Source organism: Acipenser ruthenus, chromosome 16 (genome assembly GCF_902713425.1).
Source record: "Acipenser ruthenus chromosome 16, fAciRut3.2 maternal haplotype, whole genome shotgun sequence".
Classification (NCBI taxonomy): Eukaryota; Metazoa; Chordata; class Actinopteri; order Acipenseriformes; family Acipenseridae; genus Acipenser; species Acipenser ruthenus.
In genome coordinates, this window is record NC_081204.1 from 6,352,368 (window position 1) to 6,373,324 (window position 20,957).

The 20,957-nt window shown below is 37.9% G+C and overlaps 1 protein-coding gene across 16 annotated transcripts in view; it reads right to left on the reverse strand.

The window, feature by feature from the left end:
- Positions 1-20,957, reverse strand: part of LOC117412042 (membrane-associated guanylate kinase, WW and PDZ domain-containing protein 1-like) — a 129,339-nt gene that overhangs the window by 10,230 nt on the left and 98,152 nt on the right. For 5 of the 16 annotated variants that reach the window (XM_058988597.1, XM_058988601.1, XM_058988596.1 and 2 more), the window contains 11 exons: positions 20,826-20,951; positions 16,981-17,038; positions 16,486-16,589; positions 15,528-15,671; positions 14,842-15,027; positions 13,969-14,589; positions 8,019-8,050; positions 6,016-6,244; positions 3,460-3,551; positions 2,700-2,892; positions 1,535-1,834 (listed from right to left, as the gene is read on the reverse strand). In XM_058988597.1, coding sequence (XP_058844580.1) covers positions 1,535-1,834; positions 2,700-2,892; positions 3,460-3,551; positions 6,016-6,244; positions 8,019-8,050; positions 13,969-14,589; positions 14,842-15,027; positions 15,528-15,671; positions 16,486-16,589; positions 16,981-17,038; positions 20,826-20,951 — 2,085 coding nt within the window. The remainder of the gene's footprint in view (positions 1-1,534; positions 1,835-2,699; positions 2,893-3,459; positions 3,552-6,015; positions 6,245-8,018; positions 8,051-13,968; positions 14,590-14,841; positions 15,028-15,527; positions 15,672-16,485; positions 16,590-16,980; positions 17,039-20,825; positions 20,952-20,957) is intronic. The other 11 variants (XM_058988610.1, XM_058988602.1, XM_058988611.1 and 8 more) reach the window with 8 other exon arrangements.

The window sequence follows — 20,957 nt, forward strand, 5'->3', positions numbered from 1 at the left end:
TAAAAAGGGATAATTATTTAACGCTGTTAGTATATTACATGTTACAGTGAGTGTTTACTCCTGTCACTGCATGCAACTCAATACATTAATGTCACACTGAATCTTAACAGGCATTTTGGCTGTATGTACAGTATACCACAGCATAAAGAAACCAGCATTGAAAATGATGAAGCTGCAGTGCTCTAATCAGAAATTAACTGACAAAAGAAAAAGCCTAACAGTGTGGCTTGTCATATTCTGCATCTCATTTCTAAACCACAAGCGCTCAATACAAGCACAAATAAGACGGAATTCTTGCCAATGTTTTCTTCTTTCTGCTTCAGAAAGGCACATTTTTAGACTTAATGTGATTTGCTAAAGGAAGAACCTCAGTCATACCACACCAAGATACACAGTGCATGCATTCCTTCTAAATGCAGATCATGAACCGTGTCACAAGTAATCACCAAAGACAGTAAAAGGGAAGGCACAGGGCTGCCACACAGTAATAGGGAATAACCAAGCACCGCACAGCTTAAGACAGAGACTCCATTCCGGGCATTAGGAAGCTGCAGAACGCATCAAGTAATCACTTATAAAACAATGCATTATATTTACATAAAGAATATTTTCAAAACCATTTACTGTACATATAATGTATGCACAGTATGTACACTGCATGCAAGTATTGTAATGCATTGACAATAATCAAGGGTACTTGTTCAACATGCAAGTTTATACAACAAAAAATCATATTGAGGCAGTTCATTGTATATATGTGCTATGCTATTATTATGTTACTTAAAATGCTTTGTCGAATTGTATATCTCTCTGTTAAGCACAGTTACATAAACATTATTGGCTAAACATTAAACATTATTTTTTTTTTATAAATTTAGTAGTCGCCAATTGATTTTACCCCATTTTTCTCTCAATTTGAATTATTCAATTGTATTTTAGGCTCAGTTTACCGCTACCACCCCTGCTCTGACTCGGGAGCGGCGAAGATGAGCACACGCTGTCCTCCAAAACGTGTGCCGTCAGCTGACCGCTTCTTTTCACTCTGCAGGCCCGCCATGCAGCCAAACCAGAACTACAGGGTCGTAGGACAACACAGTTCTGGGTAGCTTACATGCAAGCCCGCAGGCACACGGCCACTCTACAGGGGTCGCTGGTGCACGGTGAGCCGAGGACACCCTGGCCGACCTAAGCCCTTCCTCCCCGGGCGCCTCTCAGCCAATTGTGCGCCGCCCCCTGAGAACTCCCATCCACGGTCGGCCTGGACTCGAACCGGCGACTTCCAGGGTATAGGACACATCCTGCACTCCACGCGGAGCGCCTTTACTGGATACAACACTCGGGAGCCACCAAATCAACTATATTTAGACAATATAACGTGATCTTACAAGCAATTAAGAGGTTTTATTTTTTCACAGCAAAAAGACAAGAGGAGGCACATTCAATAAGCAGCCTCATTGTAAATTTGGAAATCCTGGAAAACTGGTGAGGCAATATCCATGACCACTGGAGCGACCAGCAGGCTTTAAAAACTTACCAAAAGTAGTTCCGGCCTCTGGTCGGCTGACTGAAGAAACTATCACAAAACCAAAGCCTTCGTTCTCTCCGCGGCGGATCTCAACATCGTACGGCTGGACCGCGGTGCTGACTACAGCACTCCCGCCCCCACCCCCACTGCCGATGCCACTTGTGCTGCCGCTCCCCGAGCTCACAGTGTTCAGGGAGTTCTGGCTTCCCTGCGGAGTCCGCTTCTCCTCCGTCAGGGAGGGCGCCTGGTTACTGCTGTGATGGGAGGAGGCAGGGGAGGCCGGGACCTCGTTTTCACCTTTTGACACTGCTGTGGTACCATAAGGAAAAGAGTGTTATTTAACAGCACCGAATGCAGTAAAGCTTACAGACGCAGTGAGCTAATGTATAGTGCTAAACTGTCACACCAAGGTTAAAGAGATTAGCAACAGTGTGTTATTGTAAGCTGCTATTGCTACCTTCAAGAAAACCTCTGGGGCAATGGTTTATTACATTTGGCCTGAACAATGCAGTCCCTTTATTGTGACACCTTGCAAATTGAGTCTCCCATAATGGGTTTAACTTCAGCACAGCAGACACACATTATGTTGTGGATATTCCCATCTGAGCAATTTTCCATGTCCTGCGGTTTCACGATCCCTGAACTTTTGATGATTCATTTTGTAGCTGATAAATAATTATTACATGAGAAGACATCTGGAGGCTGAGCACTCAGTCTTTTTTAAAATGAATTTTGAACCACCACCATTCAGCAGGGACTGTTCTATTGTTCTATTTTTTTTTTTGTTGCATGCTACATTTTGATAGGGTGTTATACATTACAAAGTATGAATCTGGATTACTGTTGGCTTTCACATAAAATACACTAAAATCTTTTAGCGGGATTCAAATATGACATGCCTATGCTGTCCCAATTTAAATGCAAAATATTAAATTTTTTCTCAACTGACCATGATTTTTGAAAATTACACAAACATTTTAATTTGGGATTGGGGGCATCTTTTTTCATCTTGATATGCCACAGTGAGTCTCAATTATTGTGGCTAATATAACTTCCCTTTAGGATGCTGTTCTTATTTCGTGTTAGAAATGTCAAAAAAGAAATGTCAAAAAAGTAGAAAGTCCTGAATTTAATTGGCAATGTAACGCATTGCCATAACCTTTGCCCAACTTGCCTGCATATCCTGTTTTACGCCTCACAGTAAGGTTCACATGCCCCTGCTTGGCAGCCTGTTGCATCAGCTGCACTACCAGCTGGTGGGACTTGGCTACGACTGAGGTTCCGTCCACACAGATCACCTCATCTCCTGACCTGAGACGCCCGTCCTCATCTGAAGCACCGTATTTCACTATATGACCAATATAAATCTGTACAGAGGGAAAAAAAAATACTCAATGTCTTACTCATGTCTCTATTGCTTGCACTGATGGAAAAGAATATCCATTACTCCTATAGCAAAGCGCTGATGAATAATGAAATAGCCTCTATGAACACACAAACATTTTTCATGAGGTGTCTCTGCTTGCTTTTTTCATATGGCGTGGATAACAAGACATATCTTTTTTTTTTAATAATGGTCTAGAACATTTATGCATGCCTATGAATATAATTACCTTTTTCTTTCTCCACAGTCCTTATTTTATATTAAAACACGACTTTCTTTAATAATTCATCTAAATAACTCATTGCATATTACCATATGCAAAAGCAATATTTTCTTTTACTTTAACTACAGATTTTAGGCTCATATTTACCATTCAGCAATACATTTTGCAGCTCGTTCCTAGTGGCATGTTCTTGTGAATTAAAACTGGAATAGTACTGCTTTGCAGAGGAAATGCAACAATACATCTGTTTCTACATACTGCACATACATACAACCAATGAATATCTATAACACAGGGATTAGCAGAACAAAAAAAGCCACTACTTACAGGCTCTCCTGGTTCATTGCCTCCCAGAATTCGAAATCCAAACCCTGTGTCTTTTCTCCACAGGAAAATGTCCTGCTCCTGATAATCAGGTTCTGAAGGGGACACAACGAACACCTTATTTAGAATGGTTATCGGAAGAAAATGCACAGGTCACCTCACGGTGAACAGTTCTAGCAATTTTACAGCCTTGGAAAGCAATTGATAAAATGTAATCAAAGGTTTCACAGCTGAAAAGACCTAAATTGCCCTATCCAATGCTTTTCACTGTAAATTACAGCTATGTAGCAGTAAGAGCAACCAATTGTGAATCACAGCAGTAGCCTTTCTTGGATGTTTATTGTTGACGGGAATTGTAAAATGTAGCTGCAATGCCCAGGCCGATAAGTCAGGCAGCCTTTTAAAATTGATGTAAATGAATGGTACAGTATAGGTATGCCGAATAAACACAAAGAGATTCAGGAAAAACACTTGGGCTTCAAATACAGTTGAAGCCTACTGGAGCTTTATAGTATAGTGAGAAATTACAGCGTGCACACACATGAAAGTCTTAAGCTTCTCTACAACAGAAGGAGTCTTAATCTGTAAGGTGTTGATAACATGGCAAGACTGCTTGAAAAACAGAAAAAAACTGTATCAGAACTAAACCTAGTAATGTCCGTATACTTTTTTCTGAAATCGTTCTAATAAAATCTAGCTGCATTTTGATTTAGGAACTGTGCACAGCCTTTTCAGTGATCTAAATGGCTCACTATTACACACACTATTTTAGTTTGACAAGAGTAATGAATCACTAAAGAGGCTTAGTGCCAATAAAATTAACCATTTAAAAGATGCATCACTAAAGTATAGCTGATTCGGTGTAGCTACAGTTCATGGAATATTTGTAATGTACAAGTCAGCAAATTTAAGATGCTGACAAAGCACAGATGAAGATTAAGAGATAAAAAAAAAATGTATTTTAAAACTGGCCATGACTGTTACCATTGTACAATATCTCAAGATCTGTAGCTTTATTTTTTCAGTTTTAATGAATTCCTTAGAAAGCAATGCCCAAACACAGCACAGCACTGCCAGGACAAACCACTCAAGCATGCTGCTCTCCTGCGATGGACAAAATGGCTGCTGCAGGGATGCCCAGCATGTACATTTTCTCACTTTAGCATTTGGCAAGTCTGCAGTCACAATGGGGGCACCAAATGGGACATTTCTCATGCTCCAGTTACTCACTTCTATGGTGAGTTTATAATAAAAAACAAACAAACAAACAAACAAACAAACAAACAAACATTCACATCCAAGCTGAAACCCAGTCCATTGTTAGCAAACACACAGCTGTGGTTACTACAGATACAGTCTACAGGTAAAGTCTAATCTTGTGACCCAATCTGTGTCATACCCATACGTATCTACACTAAAGCATAATGGCTTTTAAACCGCAAACCATCAAAACAAATTCCTAGTCCAAATCAGACAAATATTCAGACATGTGTGTTTTCCTCACATTACTAGAAGTAGAATGCCTAAGGCAATTCCTACACTCCACATAATGAAAAGAAGAAAGCCTGAGATAAACGGCACAGCCATGTGCAAACTACCACCAGATAAACAACCTATTCTGGAGCCCTGAATGCTAGCAAATGAGCAGTACTAAAAAAACAAAAACAAAATCGGACAATACCGATAAACAAACTAGAAAGGTGTCTATTCTATAAGACACATTTCACCATCTGCCATTAATACTTCTTTAAAATGACAGCCTGCTGAACGAGTTAGGCTATGTTAACAGTATATTGCACAAGTACTAAATTTAGCAATTTTCAACATTTTACATTTTTTTGATGTATAATGTATATCCAATATATTATTTGTATTTGACACTAGTGGTTGGTCAATGTGTTACCAAGATGCTGAGACTAATTCTACAAAATCCCTTAAATTACAAAAGTTATATACATTTCATCTCAAGACTACCTGTGTTTTGCTTCTGTTCTGACATAAGATGACTTTGGAGAGAGTAGCTCTATTCAAAGCAGGACACAATTTGCAGACAATAATCAACTACAGCGCTTGAATAATTAACAGAATTCCAGCTGATCACAGCTGATAAAGCCTGGGCATATTGCTTGACAATAGAATAAAACACAGAAAATGAAGTGTTCCATAATGTAACAGTATTGCTTGTGCTGGGAAGCAGAACATATTGCAAATGAAGTGACTCACTGGCCCTGGACCTGAAAACACTTTTCCTTCCTGCCAGCATTTGAAGAATATTCGTTTTAATTGAGTGGCTTGGCCTTTTATATATATCTCAAGACAGAAGGAAATGTATGCTAATAATGTTGTCTTATTGTAAATGCACATTTGTATGACAAATTGGGATGACGCTTAAGAATTTATTATTGGATGTCAGTAAGGTGAAATACTGTTGGTGGAAAGGACTGTGAAAGGATGTATATTGTAGATTCACATACAATATTGGAAATGGTCAGAATATTGGGCACATGGAAGCTTACTACCCTACCTCTGCCACTGTCACTAGTTACTTAATATACTTACGCCTACTTTCATACATGCTCCTTGACTGAGCCCAGATTTTAAAGGGATCTGGCTTTTTCTGTGCCGAGCCGTCCCCTGGGTCTGGTGCGGGCGCCTCGCTGCTGCTGTTGTTGTTGGGGTAGCTGGGAAGCACTGGGGTGCTGTGAGCTGGGGAGTCTGTGTGCACACTACGGTGGCTGGAAACGCTGTGCTGGGAGCTGTTCTGACTGTCTTTTCTCTCAAGCTGTTGCTGCGGGATCAAGGCAAGACACACAAAGAGAGAGCTTATTATTGGACTTCAAGTGGGTGTTATTCCCATACACAGTCCACTGTGCATATACACCACTCAGGGAATTGTATCATATGGACTATTGTAAGTAAACTGATTCCTAAAATGATTTTCAATTCAGTTTACTATCTGTAAAATGAATTGCATTTGTATTTGGAAGCTGTTATTCGTACATAACCCTGGGTAGAAAATGCATAGCAAATAGAAATCCTCATTTGCTAATTCATTTAAAGCTGATTCATTGCATTAATAAGCTAATTTTATTTATATTAACAGCATTAGTCATTAAGCTATGTAGAATGACTCAAAGTTATAATACCATTATACACATTTAATGGCACCTTCTGCCTAGGAAATGCATATTTTCGATGCATATGTTTAGATAAAAGTCGTACTTTAATTGAACTAATGCATGTTACAAGAATACAAATCAAAGCTAACCTTGAATTTTCTCATTTAATAAAGAATAGCTTTACCCATTAACATTATTCCCAGGCATAATTTAAAGTGCACGCCCCACATATCACAGTGTATAGCATGCAGAGCTTGATTTTTTTATTAGACTAACAGAGAGTTGAGACTCATCTGTATGTGTCAATCATTTTTTTTTCATATAAAGCTGAAAGCATTTACTGACTCCATGAAATTCACTGTATATCTAAACATAGCACATCTCTGTGTTTCACCAACACCTGACACAGAAGCACACTGAGACTGACATTTCCACAATCTGAGAGGGAGCACAAACCAGGTTTTCCCCTCTCAGCCCTAATCCAAACTGACAACTGGGTCTAGGCCCAGAGTCATGTGACTTTAATCAGCATCGCCTCAAGTCATCGCACTCATTGCCATAGTTATTTCCACGCTTTCTTCGTGGTCGAGCAGAGAACTTGTACTGAGACTTGGGATGTGAAAACAGGAGATTCTCCGTTTGGCTCAGTCTCAGATTCCACATCCCAACCTGCAGTACAGCCCCATCACACAAATCACAGTCCCAGCCAGAGGCAAATATTCGACAGAGAGGGAGGCAGCTACACATCAGCAGAACACTGATGAGAGAGCACTGGTAGAGGATAACATTCTAGGAATGTTGGGAAAGGAAAATGTCCACCTATCATAACAGGCAGCACACAAGTATAGGTGTGATTGAAAGCACCAGTCCACATTCAAAAAGCCCCCACAGAACCATTTCTCCAAAATAAGAAAAAAGAAAAAACAGAAATACATTTAATGCCCAATCTAAATACATATCTTATTTTATGACATGGTTACATCAGGATTGAAATACTGGTGATTTTCTGAAGCAACAGTTTTTGAATCATTGACATGAATTATTAAACTTATAACCTTAGTGGGGGAAGTAGCAAAATACGACAATATTCTGTGAAGTGTATCTATTTTATTTTAAAAAACAACAACAAAATAAATTCTCTTTTTTTTGGTTCACCCAGCTATTGCAGGCTGTTATGAAGTAATTACTGTAAAACTGCCCTGCAATGAGTTGGTGTATTCCCACTGCAAACTGGCACCCTGCCTTGCATGCCAGGTGGTTCTAATTCAGTAGTGGATCAGGGGATGTAGGTATTGCAGTGATGCATATATGAGCAAAAAAATTAATAAAAAAACACTTTACAAATTGTATTTTTTCTTTAATAACTGCAACACATCATCCATAAAGAAAAACCACAGAAGGAAAATGACAAAGGAAACAAGAATGACAAACATCAGTACTCACCGGCATTGGACCTTTCTTTGCAGCCACCAGTCCTGTAAAGCAGCATCACAAGAGAAAACCATTCATTATTAATGTAAAATTGTTACCTTCCCCACAAGAAAAACAAATCCCACAACGGAAGGTTCCTATGTAGCCGTTTGTGGAGCAGTGGCAGACTCCTCTCAAGCGCCCGAGTTATCGGTCTGTTCATAAGGAATTAGAGTCGAACGAGATCTATCTGCATTAGCTATGCTGACTTGTGCTGCAGCAGCCCTGGAGGGCTGGCTAAAGAAATGCACAGACCTCAGTGGGCTGGGAAATTGAATACTTGGGCAGAATCTCAACTATTACCCAGCAAAAGGGATTCCAAGAGACTTGACATAAAATTAAAGGCACGCGACATTTTTTCTTTCATTGAAACCATCTTCAAAATGTATTTTCACCTATCAGCTCTGCCGGTAAAGGCATGCATACTGAAAAGCAGATCTCTCTCTCTCTCTCTCTCTCTCTCTCTCTCTCTCTCTCTCTCTCTCTCTCTCTCTCTCTCTCTCTCTCTCTCTCTCTCTCTCTCTCTCTCTCTCTCTCTCTCTCTCTCTCTCTGATTCTTTCGTCTGTCTCTCAATGCCTCGCTCCCTCCCTCCCTCCCTCCTCTCTTTCTCTTGAAAATAAATCAAATTCAAATTGCTTGAATTAATAATTCCATACACAAATACAGAACCGTCAAGAAGGACCTTGATAAAATATTCTGAGCAGCATAATCCATGTAGGTCAAGCTGTAGATAAGAAAATATTATTATTGAACCAAACATAATGAGGCAGGTTTATAAGCAAATGTGCAGTTATTATTATAAATTTTTTTAACAACACATCTAGGGTTAAATTCCTTACACAACAATGTTGTAAATTGTAAAGAACCTGCAAAATCTATCTATACGTACATGTCTTCCAAACTCCAGATTTACACATTTGAGTTGGTCTTTTTCTTACACTAAAGCCTTTCATTGATTAAAAACACTAATTTGCAACAAGGAAGTGATTAGTTGAGAAAAACAAATCATCCAGGAAAACTATTGTACTTTGGTTACCTGCATCATTGGCTGTATTGCCTTCGAATTCTAAAATAAACACAGTACAGGGCTTTCAGACCGTTTCAGTGTTTCAAGAGCAAAAACTGTTTTTATTGTCCTTTAATTTTACGAATGCTCTGCTTAATAAAATATGAGCTCTTGACATACAAGAATTCTGGAGACATGGTTGTCCTACAAATTGTCGTACATTAATCATATGCACTATTTTGTGGGCCCTGCAAATCCTTTCCATGCTAATACCATCACACAGTGTTTTAATTTGGACAGCTATTACTCACTGTGCAAATGATACAAGTCTTAAGCTTCATCTGCAGCGTACTGTCTTAGCAGTGGTACAAGTCATTAAATGTTAAAACGTAACAGCTCCTTGCTGCACTACAGCCCTTCCTACATGATTTATAATTAATTACAGCTATTTCAATTTCAAAGGAATGTGTAAAATGACTGGGGAAAAAAAAATATTGAAAATCTTTGGCCATTCTGTGATACACACACACACACAATGTCAGACAATGACGTTTCTCATAGACTGTGTTCACTACAGGCATAGGATGGGTAGAACTGAACACAACAGTGACATTCACAGTGACTTCAGACTAGGGCTTTACAAAAACAAACAAACAAGGAAGCAGCTTAATAAATATATTCATTTTTATGTGCATGATTAGAGCTCATGGAGAAAGAAAACACACAATTTATTTTTCTAAAAAGGCTGTTTTTTCAGCTAGCCAGACAGACATATTAAGACCAAATATTGGTATTACACACACTGTAGCTGTAGGGACAGACAGATAAGGTACTGTACAAACCTACAGTAAATATAATATACACAATGGACTACATGTGGATAAGGATGTAATCTGTTTGGACCGTTTCAATTCTTTCATTTAACTTAGTCGGGTGCCACAAATATAGCAGTGTGTATAAAAACTCCAGGGTCCATTTTAGTTGGTGAAATGTTAATACTACCGTGTTCAGCAAATGTTTAGCCCCGCAGACCTGTGGAATTCCCATTTTTAAAGAAAAGGCTATAAAAATACTGATCCCCATGAAAGAACAGCTAACTTTAAATAAGGATAATCATAATTAGACAGGGTATAATTAAGCATGCCCATCCTACACTGACATCAGATTAATCACTTGCCAGTTGCCATGGCGTGCCGAACCTCAGGTCGATCTGAAATGTGTCAAACTCAGCAGACACTAAATTAAACCAATTAATGGCACGATTATCATGTACACATAGAGTATAAAGGGCACCTCTTACTGCTGGCCTGTGAGAACAGTCTCTGACAGACCAGCCCATCTGTCAGACAAAACAGGCTTGCTGAATGTGAAAATTGGCTTCTTTTCAGTGACACGTGGATATTTAATTTGAATGGCTTTCTTTCAAAAATATGAATAGCTTTTTAAAACATTTAAAAAAAAAACAGTTGGTTTCAAAAGCTGCTCTATAAAGTTGGGACAGAACTTCCCTGAAAACAGTTTTATTGTGTGAAAATATATTATTATACTGAGAATAATATATTGCGCCTTCAGAGACAGACTTCTGCTCCACACAGAGACATTCAAACATGGCTCTAGCTGGCTCTGGGGGGGTGGGGTGGGGGGTTGATATAATCAACTGTGAAAGCTAGCACAAGCAAATGGCTTCAGACATATCCTGAAAGAAATAGCTTACAGTGCTGACAACTGCACAGCACAAACACTGCTATAAATGTATTATCAGCAGAATTACTCGACTCTTTCTCAACAAATACACAAGATACCTTGGGGAAACCATCCGTTATGCATATTCTGTATACAACTGTGAAATGTGTTGCCAAATAATATTTAAAAATTGACAAACCTGTCAGACACACTATGTAAAACCCCATCGCAGTGCTGCTGCCTATTGTCCAGTAGAGCAGACAGACAAAGGGTGCATTTCAGGAGCCTTAAGGATCTCCAGGTATGAAATAATAATAAATCACAATTGTCATTTAATTTAAATTCTAAATAATTGTGAATTATTACTGTGAGATATTTATGGCAACACCAACTTTTTCTTCCGTGCAAGCCACATCTTCCAAATAAACCACTACACCGCCAACAGTCAGAACTCCATGAACTTTGACTTACGAATAGAACATTTTCATTCTGACTTCAGCCTTGATAACACATCCCCAATGTGACACTATGCCTAACAAACCTCTCAGGGGAGTCTGCATTAGAAAAAATACACACAGTACTATATTCCCACAGACTAATAGTTTTCTGAAATCATACAGGCTTGGTCACACATTATGAATTTGACACCTAAACAATATACTGTAGATCCTTAAAAAAACCCATTCAGCATAAAGCTACAGCTAACAAAATCCATAATATGTAATAAGATTCTGTATTGTTCCCATAAGTATACAATACCTAAACTCTCAGACATCGGAAATAGGGCATTAGGGAACATTCCAGGAACTGCTATGTCTGCAACACAGGGAACACACTTTAAAACAGTGGCATAATTGAGAAGATGAATCAGTGGTTTAGGAGAGTACTGCACTTCTGCAGACCAGTAATGGATAGCTAATTAGCTTGGATCCATTTGTAGGAAATACTGTTTTTTTTCAAAATGCTACACAAGGTATATTTTTTTTTTCTAATGCATATTCATATTTGCGAGCTAGCAAATCTAGGTTCATTTCACTCTGCTATTCGATCAACACAGTTCTGATAAAGAACCACTCCCAAACTTGATCTATTCTATAGGCATTATAATCTAATAGAATGGTGAATGATTTATCACTCATAAAAGGCAATATATATGCAACACCGTCTCTTGTTGTGCAAAAGGAAATTATTACAATGCAGGATTAGCATGGACTTTCAAACAGAATTCCACAAAGATTTATATTTCCAGACAGTTAAATTCCGTATTCAGACAGCACTTGACAATGTCTAGTAATATTTGCAAATTCTTCTTCCAATGGAAATTAAAAAGCATTTCATGCAGGACACACATAAGACCCTGTGTTTATTACAATTAGAGGCTGTGGTGCCTGGAACAGTTTTACTTTAAAAAGAATGCAAGATAATACAAGAATCTGACAATTAGTGAGTGGATATAAAAGGCTGTAATTGCAGCTGCTGGCTAACATGAAGAAAGACAATGCAGCAAAAAAAATAAAAACAGTGTATATCATCACGGGTAGGTTCCTTAAAAATCAGCTGGTACCCAGTGACATTAGGGTTTCTGACTGTGACAATGGAATCGAAGAGTACAATCAAAGTCCTGTTTTAACGACAGCGCAACGTGTATTAACAAATTATAAACAGACATTAAAACAGTAACCTCTTTACTAAAAGCTTCAGTTCTGCTGCAAGTATTTACAATACATTTGCAAATAATATTTTCTATATATATGCATTTATGCAAATCATGGCTGCCAATAAGCTTTTTATGTGACACAACATGAAGTAGATATAGGACACACAAATTTAAAAATCTGTTATATAATCTAAGCAAACCAATTTGCCATTTGAAGTGATCTTCCTGGATTTGAATATTAAAGTAAAAGCTGAATATAAACATGTCTACAATGTTTACAGTGCTGAAAATGTTGCTTGGCACCTAGTCGCTCCAGGGTGAATCACTGACCCCTAGCTACTACCTCTAACTCGTTAATGAATCGATTGAACACAGAAACATTTTGCACAACTCTGTTCCAAATCAAATACCAATTTTAGATATCTGTAATTAAAGAAGACTGGCATGTCTCAAAACAATGAAATAAAAATTCTAAAAATGACATAATGAAAATCAATTCGCACTACGAAATCATGTCTGAAAAAAAAGCCAGTGTTTCATTCCCACTACAGTATATAACACTGGGTCACACATCATCTTCAGCATGTTTTTATAGGCTCATTAGCGACAGTTGACCAAATGTGATTCATTAATAAAAGCAGCAGACCTCACCGAACAGTTTGTCATTAATTCACCAATCGAAGTTTCTCATTATAACCATTTAGTATTACAGGGCTGATTAACTGTCAGGCATTACTCAAATTATGAATCTAAGACCTATTTTCGACCTGTTTTTCTTGCTCAGAAGGGGCTTCTTAGAAGAGCTCCCTGACACCAGACCATTCTCCAAGAGATGCCTCCTCACTGTGCACGCAGACGCCTTCACTCCAACTTCTTTCCATTGCCTCAGTCAGTGACACTAGTGGCCATCCTATTTAAAACTTGAACCGCATAGGAGGCGATCCTAGCAGTGCTGACTTGGACGTCCAGACATGGAGGCAGCTTTACAGCTTCCAGTCTTCTTATATTTCTGGATGATTCTAGATGCTGTGCTTTGGCTGGCATACCCTCTTGTTGGCTACTTGACGACTGCTAAAACCTATGAAGTGCAATGATGGCTGACTGGGTTTCCGAGGAGGTACGGCTCTTCCCCTTGGCTTGCTCTATCTATATAGAAATCATGCTTATAAAGCTTACATCTACTCGTTACCACTTCTAATTGAGTAACCCTTGTTAAGGTTTGCAACGTCTTTTCGGAAATCATGTTTGTTTTTTGTTTTTTAATGTTAGATTTTGAAATGTCACATTTTTCAATTTTCCATTAAATATATGGAAAACTACAAAGCAGTATGTAATGTTAAATGTACATTATTCAACAGGTTTCATTCGACTTCACAAAGCAAAATGTGATCATTCTAGGGTGATGCAAAGCTTTTGGCCCATTCTGACAATGAGATCAAAGCTATATTTTCTATTTAATTATAAGAGACATGCTAAATGTAATTAATGTGTTTCTCATATTTGACTAGCATAGGGTATCAACACAAATATTTTACAACTGAAAAATAATAATTTAAAAAAATAAGTAAATAAATACCTCTTTGAACCAGCATTGTCACTTCGCTTCCTTTAGGGCATTTACTCAACATTTCCACAACTTGATTATGAGTCAGGTTCTGCACATTCTTCTTGTTTACTTCAATTATAATATCCCCTTCTTTTAGGCCTCTGCACCTTGGATAATCAACAATCTGTTTCACCCTCTGCCCACCACCGCCAAGACTGTCTGCAATGGTAAAACCAAAGCCTTTGTCTCCTTTCTCCATATGAACTGTAATGAGTTCAGGCTGTGTTGCAATAGAAGATGCCAAGGTGACAACATCACTGGGGTAACTATGGGAACCATTGGACGTAACCTCAGCTGAAGGACTATAGGGTCTTGGCTCCTTCATTCCGTTCGTGTTTCCTGTTTGGCTACTGTGGCTAGATGGCGAGTCATAGTTTTCTTGGCCATTGACAATGATGGGCTCCTTGTCCACAATTGCCACAGAGGTCACCAAGCTGGTGTTGGGGTCATCTGGGTCAAAGGGCAGAGGGTAACCCCGGCACAGTTCAAGGTCCACCATGGCACCAATTGGTATGGACTGGAAGATTTTCACAACTTGAGCGTGCGTATATCCCAGTACACATGTGTCATTAACACTTACAATAACATCACCTAGGAGAGACAAACAACAATAAGGTAATATTATATTCCTAGTACATAGACATTGTAGTAAGTTGTCACTTGATTAAACAGCAATTGCTTTTTTAACAAATATCACTGATGTATCAACTTAAACATCAACTGCTTACGCATCTGTAGTGTGAAATAGATTTTACACCATCTTGTCCTACAATAAATGTATTATACACCTCCTTAGTCCCAAAAGTGTAGAGAGTATATTCCTAAACAGAAGGAGGTAACTACCTGTCTCCATTTTTCCATCGAGTGCAGCAGGCCCATCAAGAACCAAGCTTTTAATCTGAAGGAATTCGTCAGGTTCATCCCCACCAACCACAGTGAAGCCAAACCCTCGCCTGCTTTTCTTTAGTTTTGTGTGGATAAATGTCCCTTTAAGCTCGGCAGGGTTTCTGGTGAAGAATGCCTTTCCTGCTAAAATACAAAATGGACATGACTGATTAAAGCTGTACAACACGATTTAAATGACCGTCTAATAGTGGTATGGATCACTAATTAAAAGATGTAAGAATAGTCCAAAAAATAACATATTAAAGAGAAATTCTGATGTTATGCTTACATTTTATATCAAATGTTAAGTCTGGAAGACAACTGGCAGGTGGTAAGGTCTTATTACTAGTATATTGCACCACTGGATATAATTTCAGCAGTCTGAACATACATTTAAAAACACAAGGAGCTGGTCTCATCTTGTCAGCTCTTATACGACATAGTCGCAGTTATTTGTACTGAGATATCACTGACAGACACAAAAACATTTCTGCTAGTTGGTAAACGTTCTGCCTGCCTTTGTGCAACTGATAAATAATGACAACTCCAACATGTTATCCTGTTCCAATCCTCCACCTTCATTAAGCTGCTACAGCACCTTCTTGCCACACACCTAAATACAAATCCCATTTGTTTTCTCTCACCATGTTGTTGGGGTTGTTGTTGCGGCTGCTGCTGTTGTGGTGGTAGTGGTGGGGGTGCTGCTTGGGCCTCTCTATAGGTCTCCTGGTGGTTTGAAGCATAATTGGCAAGGGGAGGCCCAGCAGACGAGTGCCCCTCTATCCATTCTAGAAGTAAAAGACCACAAGAGTGGTGTTTAATATCCTCTTCCAGGTCGTCAACTTTAGAGTGTCTCACTTAAATGATATGTCAGTGCACAAGACATCTCCACCATAGGTGGAAGTAATAATATCTGAATACTGTAGCTACATTCAAATGGTGGGGAACAAAGGAAGGAAAGTGACTGCTGTACTTATCCCCCTCACCCCAGGAAGAAAAAATAAAAAAGGACAAAAACAATATGCCTATTCATTATTTTATTAAATTAGCAGGACTACATTGAGGGTTCCAGTTATTTAGGACCCGTTTTGGGTTCAAGACAACATGAACACCCATAGCTAGTCATTCTCTCTTTGTCTCTCACATTTTGAAATGTGTAGGCTATGTGGTGCTTAAAAATTGGCTAAAAGTACAATTCTTAAAGTAATTATTGAATTAATAAACAGGACACATACAAAATAACATCTTATTTGAGGATATTTCAGAACACTGCATACATTTAAGAGGATCAAACTTATAGTTGTGTAACCACCATTGATTTTGAACCAAAGGAAACAAATATAAGACGGGTTCATTTTTAAGAACACGTACGTAAAAAGGTACATTTTCTAACAGTAAACTATGTTTACATCTTTAAATCCAAAATAACTTATTAATGGTTGGATGTTTATTGCTGTTACAATCAAAGTGTTTATTTCTATGAATGTCTACAGATGACTGTTTTCTTATTGATTAAAAATAATAATAATAATAAACTAATCTTAAATGATTGATAAAAATAAAACAGATATAAATGGTGCCATTCCTGGCTTTGGAACGAACCTCGAATGTATCGCTCACCTTCTGGTGGCTGTTGCTGTTCGAGCTGTTTTTTCCTTTTGGCTTCCAGAACAGGATTTTCATACTGTGTCTTCCTGTTGATGTGACTGATGGAGAGAGAGAGAGAGAGAGAGAGAGAGAGAGAGAGAGAGAGAGAGATGCATTGAGACAATGATAAATTGGTTTACATGCTGTCTGACACACTCCAGCACAGAAAAAATAAGAACAGACACAGAAAGCAAGGCATGCATGACCATCCCTGCAAAATGCTGCTTAAAGGAGAAATAGAGTATAGGCAATTCCATTGAAGAAAAAAAAAGGTATCCAATTACCCTGAAAACAGGACTGACTTTTATTTCTAGATGCTTCTAACTTATTTGATTTTTTTTTTCTTTTTACGTTTCAGCATATGTAAAAACCAGCTTCCAACACTGGCAGTACTATTTTCACTAGGCATATAAGCAATATGATACACGAAAGATAATATATTGAACCTACTCCACATAGTAAACACCATAAACTGGGTCTTCAATTTTCTCCCATCCAGCCGGTAATTCTAAAATAGGACAGAAACAAAAGGTGGTTAAGCTTGTGTCAAGAAAAGAAATGCACCACTCTGAAGGTAGGTGTCCAATTTAGCTTAACATCTCCTTACAGCATCTGTGCAGTGTCTGTGCAAGTAGCTTTTAAAATGGATAACTCATTCTTACTCCAGCAGGGGGTCTAAACTTCTCCAGTCTAATAGGCACCTACAATATCGTACCATTTGGCAATTCTGATACAGTTACAGACGTGTGATGTTGCAATGTTTGTGCAATGACCTAAAAAAGGCAGTGTGGGGAGCTGTTTAAACCAGGCCAAAGAAAATCAACTGCAGTGCATCCAGAAGACTGAGAGCAGAGACAGAGGCCTGCAAACTGTGAGTTCGGTTCTATCAGCTTGCAAGCAATGTGAATGCAGTATGTTATATAATCTAATGGATTATGCTGGGTGCAATGTTATAATAAAGAGGGCGACTGGTACAAAAAATAAATGATAGATGGTTAGATGGATAACAAACAACAAGGGTGGCTGGCTGCTATTCCTTTGAGGATATGCAACCAGGATATGCATTTTTAATCTCTATTGTCTTCACAAAAAAAAGCTGTATGTATATCTTATGTAGATGTTGCAAGACTCTCCCTAAGAATCAAACTGCTACACCATCAAGCTCAGGTCACCATCCACATTCTCACTGCAGTTTAATGAATAAATAATACTTCCATCTCTCACTGGCTGTAAAAGATTCCGACTCTTATCTTGTGGGAAATCCAACACAATCCCCACACATATATATTTATCTTTCTTTGATAGAATGTATACATATATTATAGCACTTATATTTAATCATGGCTCTGAAACAAAACTTTAAAAGGGGACATTTTTTAAATCTAATTATTTCCCATCCATCATTTATTTTACAATATGGTGCTGATTTGTAGCATAACATCTTCTGCATGCAGAAACATCCAAAAGGATAAGGTTATACTGAGGCCAATTGTCCTTAATAAAGCCTAATGAAATGGAATGAGATGTGGATTATACCTGACCTCAAGGGTGAAGAGGTAAAGGAGGAAGCATGCCAAAGCTATATCAATGAGAGATAGGGATTTAGCTATACTGTAATTTGCTTCAAAATACCACACCACTTAATACTGTAGTGTGGACAAAATTAATTTAGTATTGGTACTACAATTCAGTCTTATCTGGACATGATAATGAGCAGTTCTAACTGGCTTGCCAATGACTAACCCCCCCCCCCCCCCCCCCCCCCCCGGGTTAAACTGATGCTAGTGGCATTATCCATACATTATTCATGTGCAAGATTTGCCTTTTGTATATTTGAATAGATCTGAAATATAACTATGAATATATCTGTAATAATTCTAGATTCCATTCTAGATTTCTGCAACTATGTAGTTGAAAATGACACCTGCTTCCAATTTCTAGTATTGCTTATTAACCAGCATTTTCATATTTTCCATTATTGCAATTACCCCTATTTGTCTTCTAGATGCTACTGCGTTTCCAATATTAAAGGCCCAGCTACAGATTAGGTTTAGATTATTATAAACACTCATTTCCATTCATTTTATAGGAGCCTGGAGCTTAAAATGCTATAGCATAATATACTCATTAAAGAAGAGAAAGATGTGTTCATGACAAGTGACTTTAAATGTATCTGCTCACCAAAGGAAAAAGACAAAAGTTATGACTACCCTTAAAAATGCAACACTACATAAATCTGCTTACTATCAATCCTTTATTTCATTCACATATTTCTATTGTATCTATGAAAAGGTATACAGTAATCCGTCCTGTATCCAACTGCGGTGGCACCAAAGTAAGGATATGTAAAAAGTCAGATGAATGAATCCTGTTCTAAATATCATTTTACACAGCTGTAACAATTACTATATTCACACAATTATTGTTTTGAGATTCAGCTTTTATTAGGGAGCTGCCCTAAATCCCTTGTTTAGAAAGATGCAGGGTATTAATGCTTGTGACAGGGTAGCTGTCTGCCATGTGGGTGTGTGCATTCGCTGCTGAGTGACAGGCAGGAGATCGAGACGGAGGTTGAAGTTGATACGCCCCGCAGGCGAACAGGATTTATTTACGTATCAACACACTGAATAATAACCAAAGATTTCCTTGCTCTGAAACTGTTCACAGCCAAGGACCATGTTCATTAAAACAAAGGCAGAAGACACAGCATCTATTATATGCAAATCGATTGCACATACAATTTGTAAGAAATAACAGATAGGATACTATAATTTAACTTGGAAAGTTTAGCTAAGCTGGCCTACTATCTCATCCAACACAGCCGAGTTTGCTAAACACCGAGTTCCTTGCACTGTCAAATATTTCAGCTTTTTGCATAATTAAATCTGGATCGTACACTGGCACTATGCATTATTTCTTCTATCCTCCTAATGGGTAGAACCCTGTATGAATGTATTATTTAAAAATTATTATTACCAGTACATAAATGCAATCTCATCTAAAGGCTTTGCTTAAAATAAATACAATCTTTATTAAGAATAGGTTTCTGCTCAGAGGGAATTTGGTGACAAATTGCCTATTGAAATGTTTGCATCTCATTTTTATCTCAACTGTATCCAGTTGCTCTGTGAAGAAGGGAATTGCTGTATTCGTGGGCATCTCCTATTCCACTGCAAAACCACACAAACTGCATTCTGCTTAATCTGCAAATTCCCAATCAATAATTATTGGCTTCTTTGTGTCTAACCTGTCTGACATAATAGGAGGTGATTGTCTGGCTCGAAGGACACAGAGGAGCAGGAACAGGAATTCATTCCACTTTAGCGCAGCCCTCTAAGCACTCTTTTAAAACTTTAAAGTCTATCTTTTTTTTTTAATGAAAGGCATCAGACCATTCATCATCACCAAAAGCCGGATCACAATATAATAGAATTTTTAAACATGTTCTTCTAAAGAGAAAGAATAAAGACTTTTTTATATATAGAAGCTATTATCAGCACAATAACTGTTCCAGGCAGTTCCAGACAATAAAGAAATAACGAGCATGTGAGGGTGTGGATAGATTTATATAATATTTTTTTTTTCTAAATTGACACAAAGCTAAATAATAAAATATATGACAGTCAGAATTAAATAAATGCAGTTTTCAGATGTATGCAAATGCAGGTATATAAATGTAATTCACACCTTAGAGCTCTCCACCTTCCATAACCACACTACATCTGGATTATGATTAATAAATCAGTATAAGGACTCTGAACTATTTCAAATGACTTTTCAATCTTCTCTAAGGTAAAGGTATTACTGTAAAATGCATGATAAATGTGTGAATAGATATTACATTTATCAAATATAGAGATATATCCCTTTAAAATCCTGCTTTTGAATTCACGTATGCACCGTAAAAAATGGTGTATAAGTCGCTCCCCCCTTTTTAGGACCTTTGTATAAGACCATTTTTTTTAAAAATAGACTTATACAAAGGTTTTTACAGTATGTGTTTGCTGCTTTTAAACTGCAATAAATAAAGGCATGCGATCAGTCCCATATTTTTATACTAAATAAAATACTTGTATAGGGTTTATTTATCTGAAATTGTATATCTAGCAGATACTGCTTTAATCAGTCTGTGAAAACACCTCACATAGGATGGTCTAACAACACTTCAGGCAGCAAATCAGGTACAAATTGAGATAATAAGAAACAAAGACAATACAAACTAAAAACAATATTAGTAGCAAAAACACAGAAACCAAAACCAGGGGTTTAAGTAGAAATAGTTTATAGTCCATCACCTTGCAGAATATGTCGGCATGAAAGCGCACTGCTTTCTTTTTTTCCTGTCTGTCGGTAAGTCATGCAATATGAAGCGAAGGCTGCGTTACCTAGCTCATTGTCCAGTTCCTCTGTGTGTACCCCTTCTTCTC